The 18,156-nt window shown below is 34.9% G+C and overlaps 1 protein-coding gene across 7 annotated transcripts in view; it reads left to right on the top strand.

Annotated features, from left to right (window-relative positions):
- The window catches only part of LOC126734807 (pickpocket protein 28-like), a 49,189-nt gene that overhangs the window by 29,426 nt on the left and 1,607 nt on the right, over positions 1 to 18,156 (top strand). For 6 of the 7 annotated variants that reach the window (XM_050438554.1, XM_050438555.1, XM_050438556.1 and 3 more), the window contains exons 7-10: positions 992 to 1,193; positions 4,163 to 4,433; positions 4,665 to 4,724; positions 13,448 to 17,911. In XM_050438554.1, coding sequence (XP_050294511.1) covers positions 992 to 1,193; positions 4,163 to 4,433; positions 4,665 to 4,724; positions 13,448 to 13,914 — 1,000 coding nt within the window. In that variant the 3' untranslated portion in view covers positions 13,915 to 17,911. Of the gene's footprint in view, positions 1 to 991; positions 1,194 to 4,162; positions 4,434 to 4,664; positions 4,725 to 13,447; positions 17,912 to 18,156 lie in introns of those variants that run through there. The other variant, XM_050438558.1, reaches the window with a different exon arrangement.

The raw sequence follows: 18,156 nt of genomic DNA, 5'->3' as shown, positions 1-18,156 counted from the left end.
AAGCGTATCCTTGACTTTTATCCCATCCAATAGAGATAAGCGTATCCGTAAAATGACTCCTCCTAGTTCTCCTCCATATATACTAGGAAACCTTGGTGTTCCAAATAATTTTGGCACTGACTATTCATTAAAACGCCGCAATAGTTACACTTAAAATATGTGGAACCCGGGGTCGAATCCAAACTCGATATTCTAAAAACAATGGTACAAAATAACAACTAGTAAAAAGAATTAGGTAAAAATTCATAAATAACAATAAAAAACAAATAGTACAATGGACCAAAAATACGAAATGAAGTTCGAATTATCCAACTTCTATCCGTGTTTTCCTTCACGTAGGTACGTGAAACCTTTTGGGTCTCTCATTGGCTGATATCAATCACGTGGTCCCAACGGATCCGTAATTACGTATCAATGTGGATTCAGAATCTTAGCCATCTCTACGTTTAATATGAGCCGGACTGTAGTTAGTAGGGAGGGAATAAGAGAATCGCTTTTTGTTTCTTTTTAAATGGTTACTTTCGCTCCTAAGAATCTTGTTGTCCGGACCTGTATAAATTATTTCTAAATTAGTTCTTGTCAATAAAAAATAATACAAATTCTATAAACTAACGCCCGGCAACCTCCCTCAGACTAATCTTTGTAAAATGATCCGAGAAGGTAAGTTGTTTATCAAATAAAACACCAAGGTACTTAGTTTTATTAGAATAATACAAAAACATTCGATCCAAAGAATAAGCAATAGAGTATCTACTTGCGAATCATTGCCATAGAGCGTTTAAGTCTGCTTGAAGAATGAGGCCAAATGAGAATCAACCTCACAAAAAAATACCTTCAGCATCAGATCATCAAGAAACATTACTTATCTTAAGTGGTGTATGTGATCGTGATATTGTTGATTAAAACCAAGAACAAAATTGCCTCTGAATGATTCACCATTTTTTAACCGTCTTGGATTTTTATACCGTTATAGATATATCACTTATTTTAGATATACACACGGCGACTACATGTCTCATGATAAAAAATCAGATGGTTGGAATCTAGAGAACGGATATCCTCCCGGGGCTTCTTTGGAAACATATCCTAGACGTGCTTTATCGGCGGGATTTAATTCTGGATTTCTTTTACTTTTACGTGCTTATGAAACCGATTTGGATTTCATCTGCAGAGGTCCTGTGCAAGGGTTCAAAGTAAGATATTTCAAATTCTCTTAGTCTTAGAAATCTGAGGTTAATTTTTCTAATATAAAAAAAAACTTTTTTCCACTTATCAATTATTACAGTAAGAACGTTATTATCTGAAGGGTACACGGAAAAAAGCGGGACAGTCAATTTTTAACTTATTTGAGAAAAGAGGTTTTTAAACTTTCAATCTAATGCTACTAAAAAAGTATTTTTATTAAAGTAATTATTGTTTTGATTGTTTAAAAATACGTTTATACTTACTAATTATTTAATGTAAAAAGAGGGAATGTCAATAACTCAACAAGTTGGTATTTATGTTTAAAAAAAAGCAACGAAACTAACGAAAATATAAGTTATTACAGAAAAAATGAAAAATATGAAAAAACAACAAATTGCCACCGTCCGATGTCCGTTTGGAAAAGAAAATGAATGGCCTATTTTCTAGATTTTCGTATTGATGCCCCTTTTGCAACCGTGGGTTTGCTTTGTTTAGGCCGCTGCTTTGTAGATTCTGGTTTCGGAGTAGCCTTTTGCATCCTCCTAGCTTTTGATTTTGGAGCCTTGCATGGAAGATGGGAATAAAACTTTTGAGCTTCCTCCCCACAGAATTTTTTAAGATCTTGAAGGTCCTTATACTTTTCAAACGTTTTTGGCAACGGTTCTATAAAGAAAGAGAAAGGATCTATGAAGTTTCGAAACAAAACAAATTTCAATTAACTTAAAGACTGTATGTTGCCCTGACAAAGAAATGGTAGGTATTTAATGTTCGTAAAACTAATCAAAAATAATAATATAGCTCACCTTGGTATGCAACGTCAGGAAGAATAAATTGTCCTGATTGTACTTCAGGATGAGCGTAGAACTGAACCTGGTTTATTAATCACAGAACCATCCCAATACCTATTGTACGTAAGTCTGTGTTTCAACATGCGTGGATGCTCCTTTTCAGCAATTAACTCCTTTATAGGCCTAGACTGAAATAGACATTTCTTCAAGTAGTGTTGGTCTAAGAACTGAGTCCATCCACGAACAAAATTACTTTCAACTTCAGTTACACGAAAAGGCGATGGCTTTAAGCGAGCACCTTCAAATCCTTCGACCCATTCTTTAGGTAACTCAACCCATTTATTTCGGTTAATGTTAGCCATATTACGATCGCACTCCAGGTATGAGTGTCCTCTTATTGGAAAGTGCATTTTAATCTTTTTCAATCGTTTGGCATGGTGAACCCAATAATGAACAATCCGAAAAATCGTCCAATTTTTATTCTGGCCACAGCAGGAGTCGCAAAAAATATCCAGTTCTTTAAAGTCGGGATCCAGTTGCACCATTACAAAAGAAAAGAAGAAACTTCATTTGCTCCTTTGCAAGCAACCGTTTCGTCATAGGCATAAAAGTACGACTCGCCATTAGAAAGGACATGGATGTTAAACATACAAAACGTCAATTATTCGGCACAGGTAAGTTCTTTTGGAAGTCCATTGCAATAGATTCTCGACTAATTGACTTCTGACTGTCTAGCCGTGACTGGCGTTTTCGAGCATAGAACGTCTTGGCCTTTATCAGGTTTAGTTTGTTTTCTGTTGATAGCTTTCCTAATTTTCCCTCAGCTTCAGTTTCTCCTTTCAGCTACCATCGGGATAACTTTTGAGTTCATTTTCAGTTGGTCACAAGTGCTGCACGTATCTTGTCTAGGACACCCAAAACTTATATTAAAATTTTCAGTAAAAATTTTGCGGTATTTTTTGTACAACACTTTATTATCCGGTTACTTTATTTTGTACATATTGTACATTTTTGGGACATTCAACTCAGGTGGCAAATAGGTCCTCTTTGAGTCTTTAAGACTGTAATGACTCATTCGACCTTTAAAAAGACCCAATGTGGGTGCAAACTGCGTCAAAGGTGTCTTTAGTTATACGATTTCTCCGGTTTTGATGTTGACCACGACCGTCTTTAGGCTGGACACCTCTTTTAATGTATCGTTGAATAAGTTCAATTTTTTTCTTTGAAATTCCATGTAAAGAACGGAACGCCTTATAACATACCGGAACCTCGATGATACCTCCTTCACTATTTACTCGCACACGATATAAATATGAACAGTCATGTAACAAAGCATTTTCTTCAGCTTGTCTGGGCCTATGTTGAAAAACTGTACTCACTTGTATAAGCCTACTTAAATAACTGTTCTGTTCATTTACCGTCATTTTATTAAATTTTGTTATTATATCAATCCTAGCTCTTTCTGTTACAATTTGGAAACAATGTAATCGTACACACTTACAATCAGGTCCAATTTCGTGGGTTGATGCCAGCAATTTTTTTATTTGTTACTCATTCTCCCAAATATTTTCTTTTTCTTACTTGTCTTTGCTTGTTTATGGTCCACTTCACTATTCATATCTGTTTCTTCCATTATTTCAATAATTAAATCACGAAAACTCAGAAAAAAATGCCATAGTAACAGCAAGGTTAAAAACAAAGGTGTACTGACGAAACAAAACGTTTTACGCTGCATAGTATCGTACAGACTACAGATTCCAATCATAAATTCCAATGTTGCCAATTGACATTCCCCCTTTTTTACGTGTATGCTATATTTTTAAACCGCGATAAAATCTTGACCATCCTCGTTATTGCAGTGCAATTTAGGCTGTAAAAAAGATCATATTGAAAGGTGCATCCAGCGATGCAAAACTGAAAAATGGAGAAAATTGACATTCCCCCTTTTTCCCGTGTACCCTTCATCTTATAACTATTTTTGAATGTTGACTTTTTTGTTGAATTTCTTCAAACGTTTTATGGAAATAAATCCACTGACAGTGAGTCAATAATATTAAAATTAGAAAACCAAGACCACCGCCTTCTCATTAGTTTGACTCTTAAGACTAATAAAAGTCATATCGTTTACACGAACGGATACTATAAATAATAACAGAATTTGTTTCTCTCATGGTAATCTCCTTTTTTAGATTCTTCTTCATAATCCAGCTGAAACACCTCGTGTTAGCTTGCAATATTTCCGTGCCCCACTTAATCAGGAAGTAGTAGTAGCGATAAAACCAGACATGATGACTACATCCGAAAATTTAAAAAGCTACGAGCCTCATATGAGGCAGTGTTATTTTCCAACCGAACGAAATCTTGCGTTCTTCCAAACCTACACTCAGCAAAATTGCGAGATTGAATGCCTGACGAACTACACTTTAAAGAAATGCGGATGTGTGTCCTACTACATGCCACGTAAGTAATCTTAAGAATTAGGGTTCTTGATACAAGAAGGGTGCATTTTTCTTTTTTCAAATTTATTTGAAGTTTTACAAGAAAATGGTTTTTTTTTTTCCTTTTTCGAAATGTCCTCGTTTATCACCAGTTTGTATCAATACACCCTAATATTAGGGCACTCTAATAATAAGCGGCATTGAAATTTATGTCGTAGAATATACAATTATTAAAACTATATTTTTTTTACAGATGAAAAAGGAACGCCAATATGCGGCTCTGGAAATATTATATGCGCATTTCATGCCAACGGTAAGTAAAATAATTTTGTGTTCTATATATTCACATGGCTAAAATATATAAATGATTTAAAGATAAAAGTAGCCTATTTTAGCTTTTTTTACTAATTAAATGTTCGCTTTAAGTAATATATACTATCGAATGATTTATCATAAACCGAGAACTGATGTTTTAATTTATTGATATAATTAATTAAACAACATATGTTTGTGCTATTACGCGAATTACATTAACGTTAACCTTATTCAATTTTTCAACATCTATGCGGTTTATTTACACTTTCTCGAGAAAAAAAGAAATCGATTCGCGTCTTTAATAGTCTCTAGCATTTGGGTTAGAGTAATTTGTGGTTTTGGTTACGTAAACAGTTCATATAAATGCCCGGCAAATTTCGTTGTTGGGTGTCGATATACCCAAGTATTAATATGCAACAGAAAAACATCGACAATGCTCTAAGTTAAATAGAAAATGAGAATGTTTGAGAGAGAATGACCAGAACATTTCCTACTTGCGCACGTTTAGGCCTGCTTTAAATTTAATTTGTGTTTCAAATAGTAGAAGATAAGTAGCAGTTAATACATTGATGTCTGCATCCAAGATCAACCATTATAAGGGTACTAAACACGACCACTTACGACAATTACAAATATTTATTTACATCGTTTTTATTTACTACTAGTAATGTCCGATTTAAATATCTGACCATGATTCCGGGAGATTCGCTGATTTTCAATGCGTCTCCAGATACGTCGTGCGGTGTACCTAACTAAGTAATTCCGAAATAACGAAGCACAGCTGGTATTCTCGGCGCTTTCAAAATCGTTACACTTTCCCCTTCCTAAGCTTATTTCGTCCCGATGATGGATGTCGATATCTGCAAAAGGTTCCCCTCTTCCAACTATACCTCTTGTAGAAATAAAAATCAAAGCTTTTTTCTCGAAAACGACTTTAGGGTTTGGTTTAAACAGCACACCAGAACTCGCACGCCTTACGGGCGTACTTGAAGACCGCTTTTAACATGCTGCGAATTATCCTCTAGTCCAAGTTTTCGAATCCACATGCGAGTTTGGAAATTGCTAGGCTTCTCAGACTATCGGCAAGCAACTCCTCCTTTAGAGAACACAAAGCGTACCAAGTGTCCTTATAGGTTGTCTTCTGATGTGACTTTCTACCAGTCTCTTCGGTTATCTTGAGGCCCCACTCTGAGTTAGACAGACCCAACTCTTGAATTTTTCCGAACTTTTCAAGGTCTTGCTGCACAAGGTCATGCCGTACGGACTCTTTCGACCATTAGACTGATAGTCGACTGATGATCAAAGGTCAACTCACCAACTCTAGATGGATTTGCCACAGCTTAGCGTCTTCATGGTTTCCATAATAAGGAGCCAGTATGTTAAAGTGAATGACTCAAGATTTACACCTCGCCGGCCTTTTAACACTGGAAAGAACAACATTGATGTAAGACCCATCCCAAGATGTTTGAAGTTGCAGTGATAGGCCGCCCTTTTGTCTCTTAGGATCATAGAGCCAAACCAAGTCATCGTTGTTGTACCAATGGGAGACGGAGTTTTCTTTCTACCACTATGCTTTCACAGATGGCTGACCGATAAGCCAGCAGGAACAAATGATGACACCTCTCTCAATCTCTTTGGTAGCTAAAGACTACTTTGGTCAAAAATCGATTAATGGTTCTATTTGTTCGTCCTATCATGCCATCTGACTGCGGGCATAATGCAGTAATGCTCGTTTTCTGCATTCCAAGCGTTTCACAAATGTTCTGATTAAACATTTTCTTTGGTCTGAATGTAACTCCAAAGGTACACCAAATAGTAGATCGAGTCTTTTATTAACGCGTCTGGGACTGTAGAGGCTTGCTAGTTCGTTGAATACGATGGTGGTTCTAAGCATTTTAGCATCTTTCTTTCCTCATCTCCGAACAGGATCTTCTTGCTAGGGCTTGCTGATGACCAGTCAAGTCGTCCTGTCCTGGAATCAATTGCTGAATACGAGCCTAGTCCTTGTTCACCTCCTCTAAAAATCAAAGGGCAGTAGCCTTCTCTGACAAATATTCCATAATGTACTATTATTAAATTGAGGCGGTTTAAGGCGTATCAGTCCAATAGTAACGGACAACAAGAACGACACTTATGGCAATACGGAATTGCCACAAGCTTCGTTCTTGTTGTCCACTGCTGAAGGTCTACATGGCAGCTCATCGATAATAATGACGTCTTATGTTGCAATTTTGTTTGAACATCTTGGATCATTCAATGAAAGTATTCGCTTTTCCAGTGAAAAATATTTTTCCAAAATTTCTTCTTTTAATTCTTTCTTGTCTTCCAAAATCTTTTTTCCAACCTGGCCTAATTCTCTCTTATTGTGGAAGAGCCTTCTTCCAGATTGGCAGAATTTTCCAGCAAATAAATTTTTTTTCGAACCTTGCAACAATTGACCGATATCGCTAACAATAACAAAAATAAAGTTGTCCGTGTCATCGCCTTCCTCAAATAATTCTCCAAAGGCGCTTCTGCAAGGCTTTTTTATTTCCCATGGTATCGCAGTTCCTTTCCTCCAGCGCCTTTTTTAGCTCAGCAACTTTTAAATCCACCAGCTTTGGCATTATTACACACTTTAGTACGATTTATAATAATTATTACTAATATTTATTCCTCACCAATGTTCAGTTGACTGACATCCAATTCATACGCCGCATCCGACACCAATGTAGCGTTTTTATTGTTCGTTAAGTCCATTTTTGTGCAATTTAAGTATCGCGCTAATATTCCGAACTGAACTTGAACTTGAGCTGTCAACTCTCTCAGAGGCGACGCGACTCCTTATATACTCGGCGGAAGATTGTCATTACGGAATGATGGAGAATAGCTGGTATTCTCATATCTTTTCATTATTTATCGAGCTTTACGAGATAAATAAGTGCCAAACGGCAAAACCGATTTGTGCGTATCATAGCAAAGGTTAGGCATCGGAAGAACTAGTTACCACTCGTGACCGATCACTTTAGTATAGTTGTGATATGCAGTGAAAACGTTTATAATTATTTGAGTGTTTGTGCTTAAGATAAAAATCTTTTCCTGAATAATAAATAATGAGTCGCTCATATATTTTTTCGTTTTATTTATCTATTTATTTAATAAACGTAAAGGTTGTAATAATTTAATTTAAAATTCCGCTGTTCCTTTTTTTAAAAAATGCTCGGAGCCGTCGTTTTTATTTTTAATACCTCCTTAATTATACTTATGTTTGTAATTGTATTAATAACAGTACAGAGGCTTTAAAAAAGTTAAGATAGGTAAGTGCAAACTCTTTTGGTTTACCGCTTGCATTTTGGCAAGCGTTAAATCGCACTCGGGGGGCAACTTTGGAGAAAAGCTTAGCCAATGTTAATCATGTATCAATGTTAATATTTGTACTTAAACCATACGATATGGCAAATTACCGAATGCCAATGTTGTTTCATGTTCGTCATATTATCTGAATGGCTTTAGATGTACAAATCCGTTTGTTTTTAATTATCAATATCTCAGAAGCAATTGAAAGTGGCATGCAGTGTATTTTAATAGTTTTCAATTTTTTTTTACTTACTTACTTTTTTCAATATCAAGGTCTTGGTTTTGAACAAAAGTTTAGAGTGTAACTTAATTTTCAACTGCTAAATTAACTGGAAAAATGCTCTGCTGCAAACTAACCTACATATTTTAAATTAACTTATTCCGACCTTTACATTTTTTCGTATGAGACTTAGCAACATTGTTGTAGTTGCAACAGTGATAATTTATTTTACAATTGACTTTATTTTCAAATGTGCCAATGGCGGAGCCTTTGAGCGGCACCTTTGACAAATAAACCGCGAAATTAAACATTTAGAGGAAATTTTCTATGATTTAAATCTGGTGAATTCTAAATTACATCGTTTATCACAATAAAGTAAGTATCTACAATTTTTTTTATTATAAAGTATTGAAAGCAAGGTAAGTAAATGTACAAGGACTTGTTGCATTCCTGGTTTCGTAACCATAGATAATATAAACTAAAAATATAGAACAGTTCCTCTTTAATTTTGGTTTCAATACCGTGCACATTTTTAAATATTTCTGAGATATTGATATTTTAAAATTAAGCCATGCAGGCGTCACCCACAATAATTGACGCCAAGATGAAGCAGAACGTTTTGCACTTTCTTATTTTAATTTTTTTTAAACCACAACACTCTTGATACAAAATTAAAGTGCCTATTTTGTAAAGTATGACATAATCTTTACCAAAGGTGATACAGTACTCACATATCACTAAGAAACAACTAGCTACTTAAAGGGTTTGATTTTTGATAAATCGTTTGTATAGAGGTTGATTACAGACCTGTTATTATTTATTTAGCAGAAGTTACACCTTCAGTGAAGCTTTTCCTAATTTAAAACTTTGCATTTCTCCATTTCACAGCTAAAATATTTTGATAGAAATCCAAGGTCATTATTAGTGTCTAGTCTTTCAGTATTTTTGTGTTAAAAATAGATATCTTGGCTTTAGAATTGGTCAGGCATCGTTCAACCTTTTGGCTCGTTACAGATTACTAAATACTAAATACAATGACTTAAGACAGTAGTCTAAGTATTATTCCAGTGTTTTTAGTAAGAAACACTTATTTACACTTCATTTTCCTATTATTTATCTCAATTTAAATGTCGCGCCAATATTCAGACTTGAACTTGCCTCATGTTCCGAGATATTCACTATCTTTTTAGGTACGTCCCGAGATGTCGCAAGTTGTATCTCTCGCTCGCTCCATCAAGATAATTGCCGAATGCAGTAAAGCAGTTGGTACATTTGCGGCTGTTAAGATCTTTATAGTATCAATAAGTTATCACTTTTTCGGATGTAATTTTAAATTGACTATAAAATTCTTAATTCGGAGATCTAAAGTTTTGTAAGTAATCCCAAAACTTTTGGAACCAGGAGACGAGAAGCTTCAATTCACTTTTAAGACCAAAAAATACTAACACGAACAAACATTTTGGCTGGCTGGTCATTGGGTGGAGCAACATTGAATGTGACCATGATTGTTACTGTAAGCATATGAACCTAAGACTATCAACTCTATAAATTTATGCGAATTCAGCATTTATTATGTGTTTTGATTTTATCCTCAGTTACTCTCGCATACATTCCTTTGATATGTACTGCTTTCACGAAGTTTAAAATCAGCGCATTTTTCCGTATTATTGTCGTTTTGCAATATCTTCTTTCATACTTATAATTATCCATGTACATATATATCTATTAGATGTGTTCAGAAAATAAAGGAAATTTTAGTTTTTTGGAAAAAAACATATTTATTCGTCTACATTAATCGATCTTTGGGATGCCTTCATCTGTTTCAGCGATGCGCTTTTAATATCATCTATGCTTGTAAAAGAACGACTCTTTAAGATGCCCTTTATTTTTAGAAATATAAAAAGTTACATGGAGCCATGACTAGCAAATATGCTTAGGCATCGTTGCAGTCTTGTATTTGGCCAAGAATGCACGAACAAGCAATGAAGAATGCATTATCGTGGTGCAAAAGCCATAGATTGTTTTGCCACAAATCCGGGTGTTTTTTCGGATTGCTTCGTCATATAACGTAATATAAACGTAAACGTTGAACTTGTAGGTAGTACTCCTTATTAACCGTTTGACCTCGTGGCAAGAATACCTGATGCACTATGCCATTAAAATCGAAGAACACAGTGAGCATAACCTTTACGTCATATCCATAAACCTATGTTTCGTCATCTGTTATAATACGTTTCAGTATTTCTGCATCGTCTTTTATTTCATTAAGTGACTCCTGAGCATTTTCGTTTTTGTTGAAAATCCAACAATTTTGGAAGAAATTTTGCTTCCGACGGATTTCATCCCCAAAACATTCGAAAAAATTTCATGGTGCGCCGAACGTCCCTGTACGTCAACAACCGATGGAAACGTGAAAGAAGTGAAAGAAAGTTGGCGATCGTTCATAACCATTTCTTTGACTTCTTCCACGTTTCCATCGGTTGTTGAAGTACTGGGGCGTCCGGGGCATTCATCATCTTCAACGTCTTCACGGCCATCTCGGAAACTCATAGGCTCTTGTTTTACTCATTGCAGACTTATCATAAACCTTTGTTAAGCTTTCACACACTTTCTTATACTTTAATAAATTTTTTACGCAAAATTTGATACAAATTTTATGATTCATTTTTTGTTAACAAACGAAAATCGCCGAGTTCATAAGAACACATCGAAGCTTAGCAGCTGGCACTGACAGAGTAAACAATGAATCCAGCTACAAATTTTATCATGTTTTAAGACAAGTGTATCAACATTACAAAAAAAATGAGAATGTGACTCTCTAAACCCGGGAAATAATAAACATTCCCATTATTTTCTGAACACACCTCATATACAGGGTGTTTTGAACATTTGAAAACTTCCCACCACGGATTTATCAAAAACCACTGTTAAAAAAAAAAAAAAAAATTCGTCAAAAGGTTTGTCAAGGGCGACAACTTTCTAACCTAAAATTACTTCACCCCCTTTCACCCTCTGCCCCCCCCCCACCCAGGGTCATCCCCTCAAAAATTTTAAATGGCAAGAGGTATCGAGTAATAGCTTGTCTAAAAGGTCTTTCGAAGTCTTTTATTTTGACGTTTGATTTTTTTAAATCGGTCGATTCGTTTTCGAGAAAATTAGAAAAATCTTTGTTTATCTTAATTTGTTCAGATAGAAAACAAAAACATGAAAATATCACTTTTTATTTCAATAAGTGTTCAAAATGTTGCCCGTGTTTGGCCAAACAATGATATAGGCGATGTTCAAATTCTTGACGGACATTTTCAAAAACATGTTGTGGAATATCATGGCAGCTGTCGTTGATGCGTTGACGAAGTTCATCCAAACTTTCAAGTTGGGGAGTAAACACAATAGATTTCAAATGACCCCATAGAAAAAAGTCTAACGGCGTTATATCAGGAGATCTAGCAGGCCATTCTATAGGCCCCCTTCGCCCTATCCATTTATCTGGAAACTCGTCGTCTAGCCATTGCCGAACGGGAAGAACATAGTGAGGAGGAGCGCCGTCTTGCTGGAAATATATTTCAGCCTCATCAAGTATAGGGTTTCCATGATCATCATCGATTTGGTTTTCAATGGATTCAGTGATAAGCGGATTGATGGTATTTTCCAACATATCCAAATAAATGTCTCCATTCCGTTAATAAATAATGGCCCAATCACTTTATTTCCTAAAATGCCTGCCCATACATTAATTTTTTGAGGGTACTGGGTATGCCCTTCTACAAATGCATGAGGATTTTCATTGCTCCAATATCTACAGTTATGCTTATTAACAAATTCATTCAGATAAAATGTGCACTCATCGCTGAAGCAGATATTCTTTACATGAATAGTATTATCATTAATCGCTTCAGTCATTTTTTCACAAAACTCAACCCGCCTATCGAAATCGTCTTCGGTTAACTCTTGCAATATTTTCATTTTGAATGGATGAAATTTATGAAGTTTGGTAACTGTGTGAACAGAGCCTAATGAAATACCAGTGGCAGCAACAATTTTGCGTAATGAAGTATTAGGATTTATTCCAAAATAACCCAAAACTTCAACTTGAGCGGCTTCATCCAAAATTCGCCGATGATCACGTTTTTTATTTGCAACAGATCCAGTTTCAGTAAACTTAATAACAAGGTCCAAAACATACCTATGCAAAGTTATCTTCTCCGGATGTCTGGCGTTAAGCGTGACGGCAGTTTGCCGAGCACATTGATTTTGGGCACCATAAATTAGAATAATTTCCACTCTTTCGGCTAGTGTGTAAACCATTTTAGAAGTAAAATCTAAAGGGAACATTTAAGGGAATGACCCTGGGAGGCAATGGGTGAAAGGGGGTGAAGTAATTTTAGGTTAGAAAGTTGTCCCCCTTGACAAACCTTTTGACGTATTTCGGCGTTTTTTTTAAACAGTGGTTTTCGATAAATCCGTGGTGGGAAGTTTTCAAATGAGCACCCTGTATTTATACTGCTAGCATAGATTTTATTTAATCTTGTTGTTTTACGCATTTTTAGGGATTTGATAGTCAGGTAATTAAGTTGAGGTAGGAACTACATATCAACATCTGTTTTTTTTTGGACACTCTTTAACGTTTTTACAAAGCTTTCTACTTGCTTAGGGGTATATCCGTCTGTTATTCTAGAGCATCGTTTCACTCCGGCAAGATTTAATGCTGCAAATGTAGAGTTTCTCTTTGGTAATTAACAGTCTGCAACCATAAACAGTTCCAGATATCATCTATCAATTCGTATAGCGTCTATCAATCTCCTTATTCTAGTCTCTACTTCTTGTTTGGATTACTGGCTTCTGTTCCGATTTGGCGCAAGTAGCCAGCTCATTGGTTATGTCCCATACGCTTATCCTTATTCCGAAGTAGTTTGTTAATTGAGTTGTTTTAGCTTCTTTTCTCTTTTATTTAACTCTTATTCTAATTCATAGTCTTTTATAATCTTGACAGTGTGGTTATAACGCTCTCGCTCTTAAAGGGGTGCTATTTTCAGAGGAGAATAGTGTAATTTAAATGTTTCTCGCCCACTGTTTTCATCTTATCGTATTAATCACTGAAGTTCCTACAGATAAATCAAAATTGCAAAATGTATTTACATTATATTTAATGTATTTTTTTTCCTCAGGTGAAATTCGTACCGAAGCCATCAAACTATCAGATCAAGAAAAAAAAGACTCGAGTCCTGACTGTGATTGCCTCCCTAGCTGTACATCATTGGTATACAACGCAGAGACGTCCCAGGCAGATTTTATGTGGCAAAAGTGGTTTCAAGCACTTAAAAGAAACGTGACGGAACCTGACCTGATGATATCTAAAGTGTCTATTTTTTTTAAAGAACAACAATTCATCACATCAGAAAGAAACGAGCTGTATGGTAGAGTCGATTTTCTGGCCAACTGTGGCGGCATTCTCGGCCTTTTCCTTGGGTTTTCATTTTTGTCGATAGTGGAAGTTCTTTACTTTTTGAGCCTTAAACTTATATGTAACGTAAAAAAATATGGACCTCACTATTGGTCTGGATCTCCAGACCTTCTAAATGATGATTCCTATATCCATAAACATGATAACAAAAATGGAAACCAAAACACCTAAGCAGGTTTTGTTAAAAAGATTAATAGAGAAATAAATCACCCAACTTATAGTTTTTATAACTAAACGCTTTTTACTTATAGCATACTATCTCATATTATAAAATTGAATTTAAGTTTGGTGGGGATAGTGGGAAGCATATAGTCAACTTCCTGATAGGTTCGTTATGTTACCCCCACTGAGGGTTACCAAAGACGTCAATAATTTTGGAAAAGCTACTCTGGTCTGAGCTATTTAAGTGTAAGTAATGTTAGTAAAGCAGTGTAAGTAATGCCTAGATATTTGAATCTAGCGTAATTACTGGCCACTCCCCAACAACATAATTAGCAGTTTCTTTTTTCTATCAACCCCAAAGGCACTCCGGACTATCCGAAATACCTGGGTGTGGTGATTGCCTTTCAAGTGCTAGGATGTATTTAAACGAGATTTTTGATCGACTTAAAAGAGATAATTGACTGGTGAGACTAACAGAGTAGGAGGCTTATACCGGAAGCCGCATATCTTCGGAGTTTATTGTTTTTAATTGACAAGATAGCTATACACATTGGGCTATACCGATTATATGTTCAGGGCAGTTACCGGCAGTTTTGAAAATCCGGTTCTAGCAAGTCTATCTCTTTATTACCAGCATTACCTGATGGCCAGGAACTCTTAACCCCACGTCACTAATTCGTGTGGAACCTTTAAATATTCCAGAACAAACTTGGATCTAGTCTTTTTTGCTGTAATAGAATTAAAGACGACTGTGTTGCGGTATCCACAGTTTAAAATTTCCTGTCCGCATTTAAATATACTGAATACTTCAACTTAAAAAACTATCACAGCCAGTAGTTTTAGCAAACAGAAGCATTCACCAGCTATGTAGTTCATTCTGAAATCGTTTATGTATAACATGGTCTCCTATTTACTAATGTAGGCCTACTAGAGCTCTGCTAATCCTCTCTGCATGCCTTAATCGTTACAAATTCTCAGACAATCACACGTTCCATATATCGTCACCCCCCATCACAACGAGAGTAATTCCTGCGACCAGATCTTAGCATAGCGAGTGTCTGTAGTTCATAATCTCGATTAGTATTCCACAGGTTCAAGGTCGGAAGGTTCAATATAGTTTTACGGGCTCTGGTTAATACCGCTTACACAGCTCCTGTGATGCTTAGGCATCCGAGGCATTGGACTCCACTTTTTGCTTTCTCTGTTCAGGGGTAGCAATGATTTTGGAACAGCCCGTAAGCTTGTAGGTGTCCTTCATACTGATATCTGCGTGATTGTACCAGGTTTACTTGGAATCCAGTGTGATATAATCATAATATTTAATTCTAAGCTCAGAAAGTAAAAAGGATTAAAAAATTAGCCATAATTTGATAAAATTAATAATAATTTAAGAAGATTACCAAATTCATGTACAATATGGCTGTTTTCTTTCCAATTCGGGCAATGTTCAATGTTGGATATACATTGCAGTCGGATTTCTACTCTCTTTGTATTTTATTGTATTTCTTTAATTAGTGCCATAAATATAGTTTTAGCTCTTTTAACTAAACATATACTATTGATTTGGGGTTCATAAACAACTTCAAGTCGCGAGCGTTGCAATGCATTTTCTACAGTCAAATTCAATGTGTAAGTAAAACAACTTAAGTGCCTGTTCATGCCAAAAAAATTTCCAATTGCGTTCAACATTTTGGCATCATTGTCAGTGACTATAGCTGTGATCGAGTCATTTTTTATATTCCAGTCTTGTAAAACCTTATTTAATATGTCACTAATATAATCAGCGGTATGGGATTCCGATAGCTCGATGACATCCAATGAACTAGACGTCATATTTATGCCTTCCAAAAAATGAACAGTTATGCCCAGAAAACTTTTCATCTGCATCGTCTTGGTCCAAATATTTGTAGTTAAAACTAAATTATCAATTTTCGCCAACTTTTCCTTATAAACAGTAGAAATTGCCTCATACTTTTTGATTATCCTTGATTTTATCGTATTTCTGCAAGGCGGCATTAGTATGCTAATGGTTAAGTTTTTCAATGATATATCGATACATCGTCGACTCTAAATATCGATGCAAACATGGGATGGATATATGATGTGGATAATAGATCACCATCCTTGTTTAAACATATTTGGTTCACTGTTTCTCAAAACCGAATTATTGTAAATTGTCTGTCTGTGTTTATGATGAGAGTAATATAAAGAGTTGTATATTTTTACTATATAAACCCTTGCTAATTACAAACCCTCATAAAATCATCTATATTTTAATTTCTACGGATGGTTGTACCTATTAATGTGGAAACACTGTAAATAGGAAAGTAAAAGTCGTAATAGTAAAAATTAAAAGAAACGAAAGTAAAGAAAGTAAATACAAGCAAAAATTTTAATGAAGATCATCATTTTCATGGTATTAGGATTTATAAGATTCAAGATTATCAGAATAATTAAACAAATATTTTAAAGTCCATGCATCTATCTTAAGTTAATTGAAACTTTATCTCATTTTAGGTGAGGATTACTTCCTTAAATAAATATTAACGAAATTGTTATAGAAATACAAGAAAAATCACAGATCTAAGGCAATTCTCTTAAATTCTTAACTAAATGTTAGAGATGTTGAAAAAGTAACTATTCGTTACAGGAGTACTCGTTACACATTGATACCCGAAGTAACGAATACCGAATTCAAAAACATATGATTACTTTGATTACTACCTAATACCTATACTCTATACTATTTATACAGCATCAAGCGCAGACCACCGTACGTATGTATGCACGTTTTAAAGTTTTTTTATCAGAACATAATTTCAATTTGGCCAAAGAACACTTTGAAACAGAAGTAGCTCGGTTGATAGGTGCAGAACGCCGGGATTTACCACGTGAAACTGAGCATCTACTAGAAGAAGCAGATTCCGAAACGGAACGACAGAAAAATTTGATTTGGGTAGATTTGGATAAAATTGCAACTGCGCGAAAAGAAATTGATGCAAAAATAGCAGCTATTTTAGAATGTCGCTCTTATATAGCTGAGGATCTTTTGAACAGAAAAGATAATCCATTAGACTGCTGGAAAGCTAGAACGGCAATATATCCTCATCTTTGTAAATTAGCAAAAAAATACTTATGCATAGTAGCAACATCAGTCCCATCTGAAAGGACATTTTCCACCGCAGGACAGATATTGTCAGAAAGGAGAAACAGCCTAAAAGGTAAAAACGTGGAAATGATCATTTTTTTACATAATAACCAACATTTATAAGTTTTATTTTTCTAAACGTCACATTTTGTTGTTTTTTTTTATAATAATAAATTTTTTTTAAAACAATACATTTTAATTAATAGGTAAATACCAAATCAGCATTTTTATTTTTAATTAAATGTTAATTTTTTTTAATATTTATTATTAATTTTTGTGCATGATTATTGTCAATCGATACCGATATTTTACTTGCAAATACCAATAAAAGTAACACAATCAGTACAGTAATCATAGTAATCAAAGTAACGAATAGTTTAAATGATTACTTAATAGTCGAGTAACGATTAGTAACGAGTAATCAAAAGTAACGAAAATCAACATCTCTACTAAATGTAACTTTCTAATTTGTATTTGTAAACATAACCTCTCAAAAACTTTAGTTGTTTTGTTCCCCTACAATTGGCACAACTGAAATTTGTCAGAGTGACCAACATCGAAAGGACACAATCACGCAAAATGGCGGCCACTTAGTAGTGGTCATTTACTTTTCATTGAATTGGCAGTCCAGGTATATTTATTAAGTTCGTGGACTAGTCCTAACAAATATTGGATATATTTATTAGTAAGAGGTAGGCAGATATTATAACCTTCTAATTTTAAGTGAATTATATTTGTACTAGCACTAGATTAAGTAGGAAATAGTTTAGAAAAAATTGTAGTGTTAATTCCATTATAACCTGTGACATGACACAAGTGATGGACCTTAATAAAGGAAAATACTTAGCCAGTTTTAAACATGTTGTTTTAATCTCATGTTCTTTAATTTTAGGTACGTAGATGACCACAATAACTGATGAACGGCATTAAAACTAGCAGATAATTGATTTTTAATCAACCACAATGTTCTACGAGCATTACTTCACAAGCTTTTCATTAATGATTTCGTTTCTATACAAAAAAAATGTGTTAAGATTAAAATCGATAAATATCTTTGTTTGCTTGAATGTTATAGTATTGCATGGGCCGATGAAACAGAATTC

Source organism: Anthonomus grandis, chromosome 4, assembly GCF_022605725.1.
Source record: "Anthonomus grandis grandis chromosome 4, icAntGran1.3, whole genome shotgun sequence".
Classification (NCBI taxonomy): domain Eukaryota; kingdom Metazoa; phylum Arthropoda; class Insecta; order Coleoptera; family Curculionidae; genus Anthonomus; species Anthonomus grandis.
This window is presented reverse-complemented; position numbering and strand designations above follow the sequence as displayed.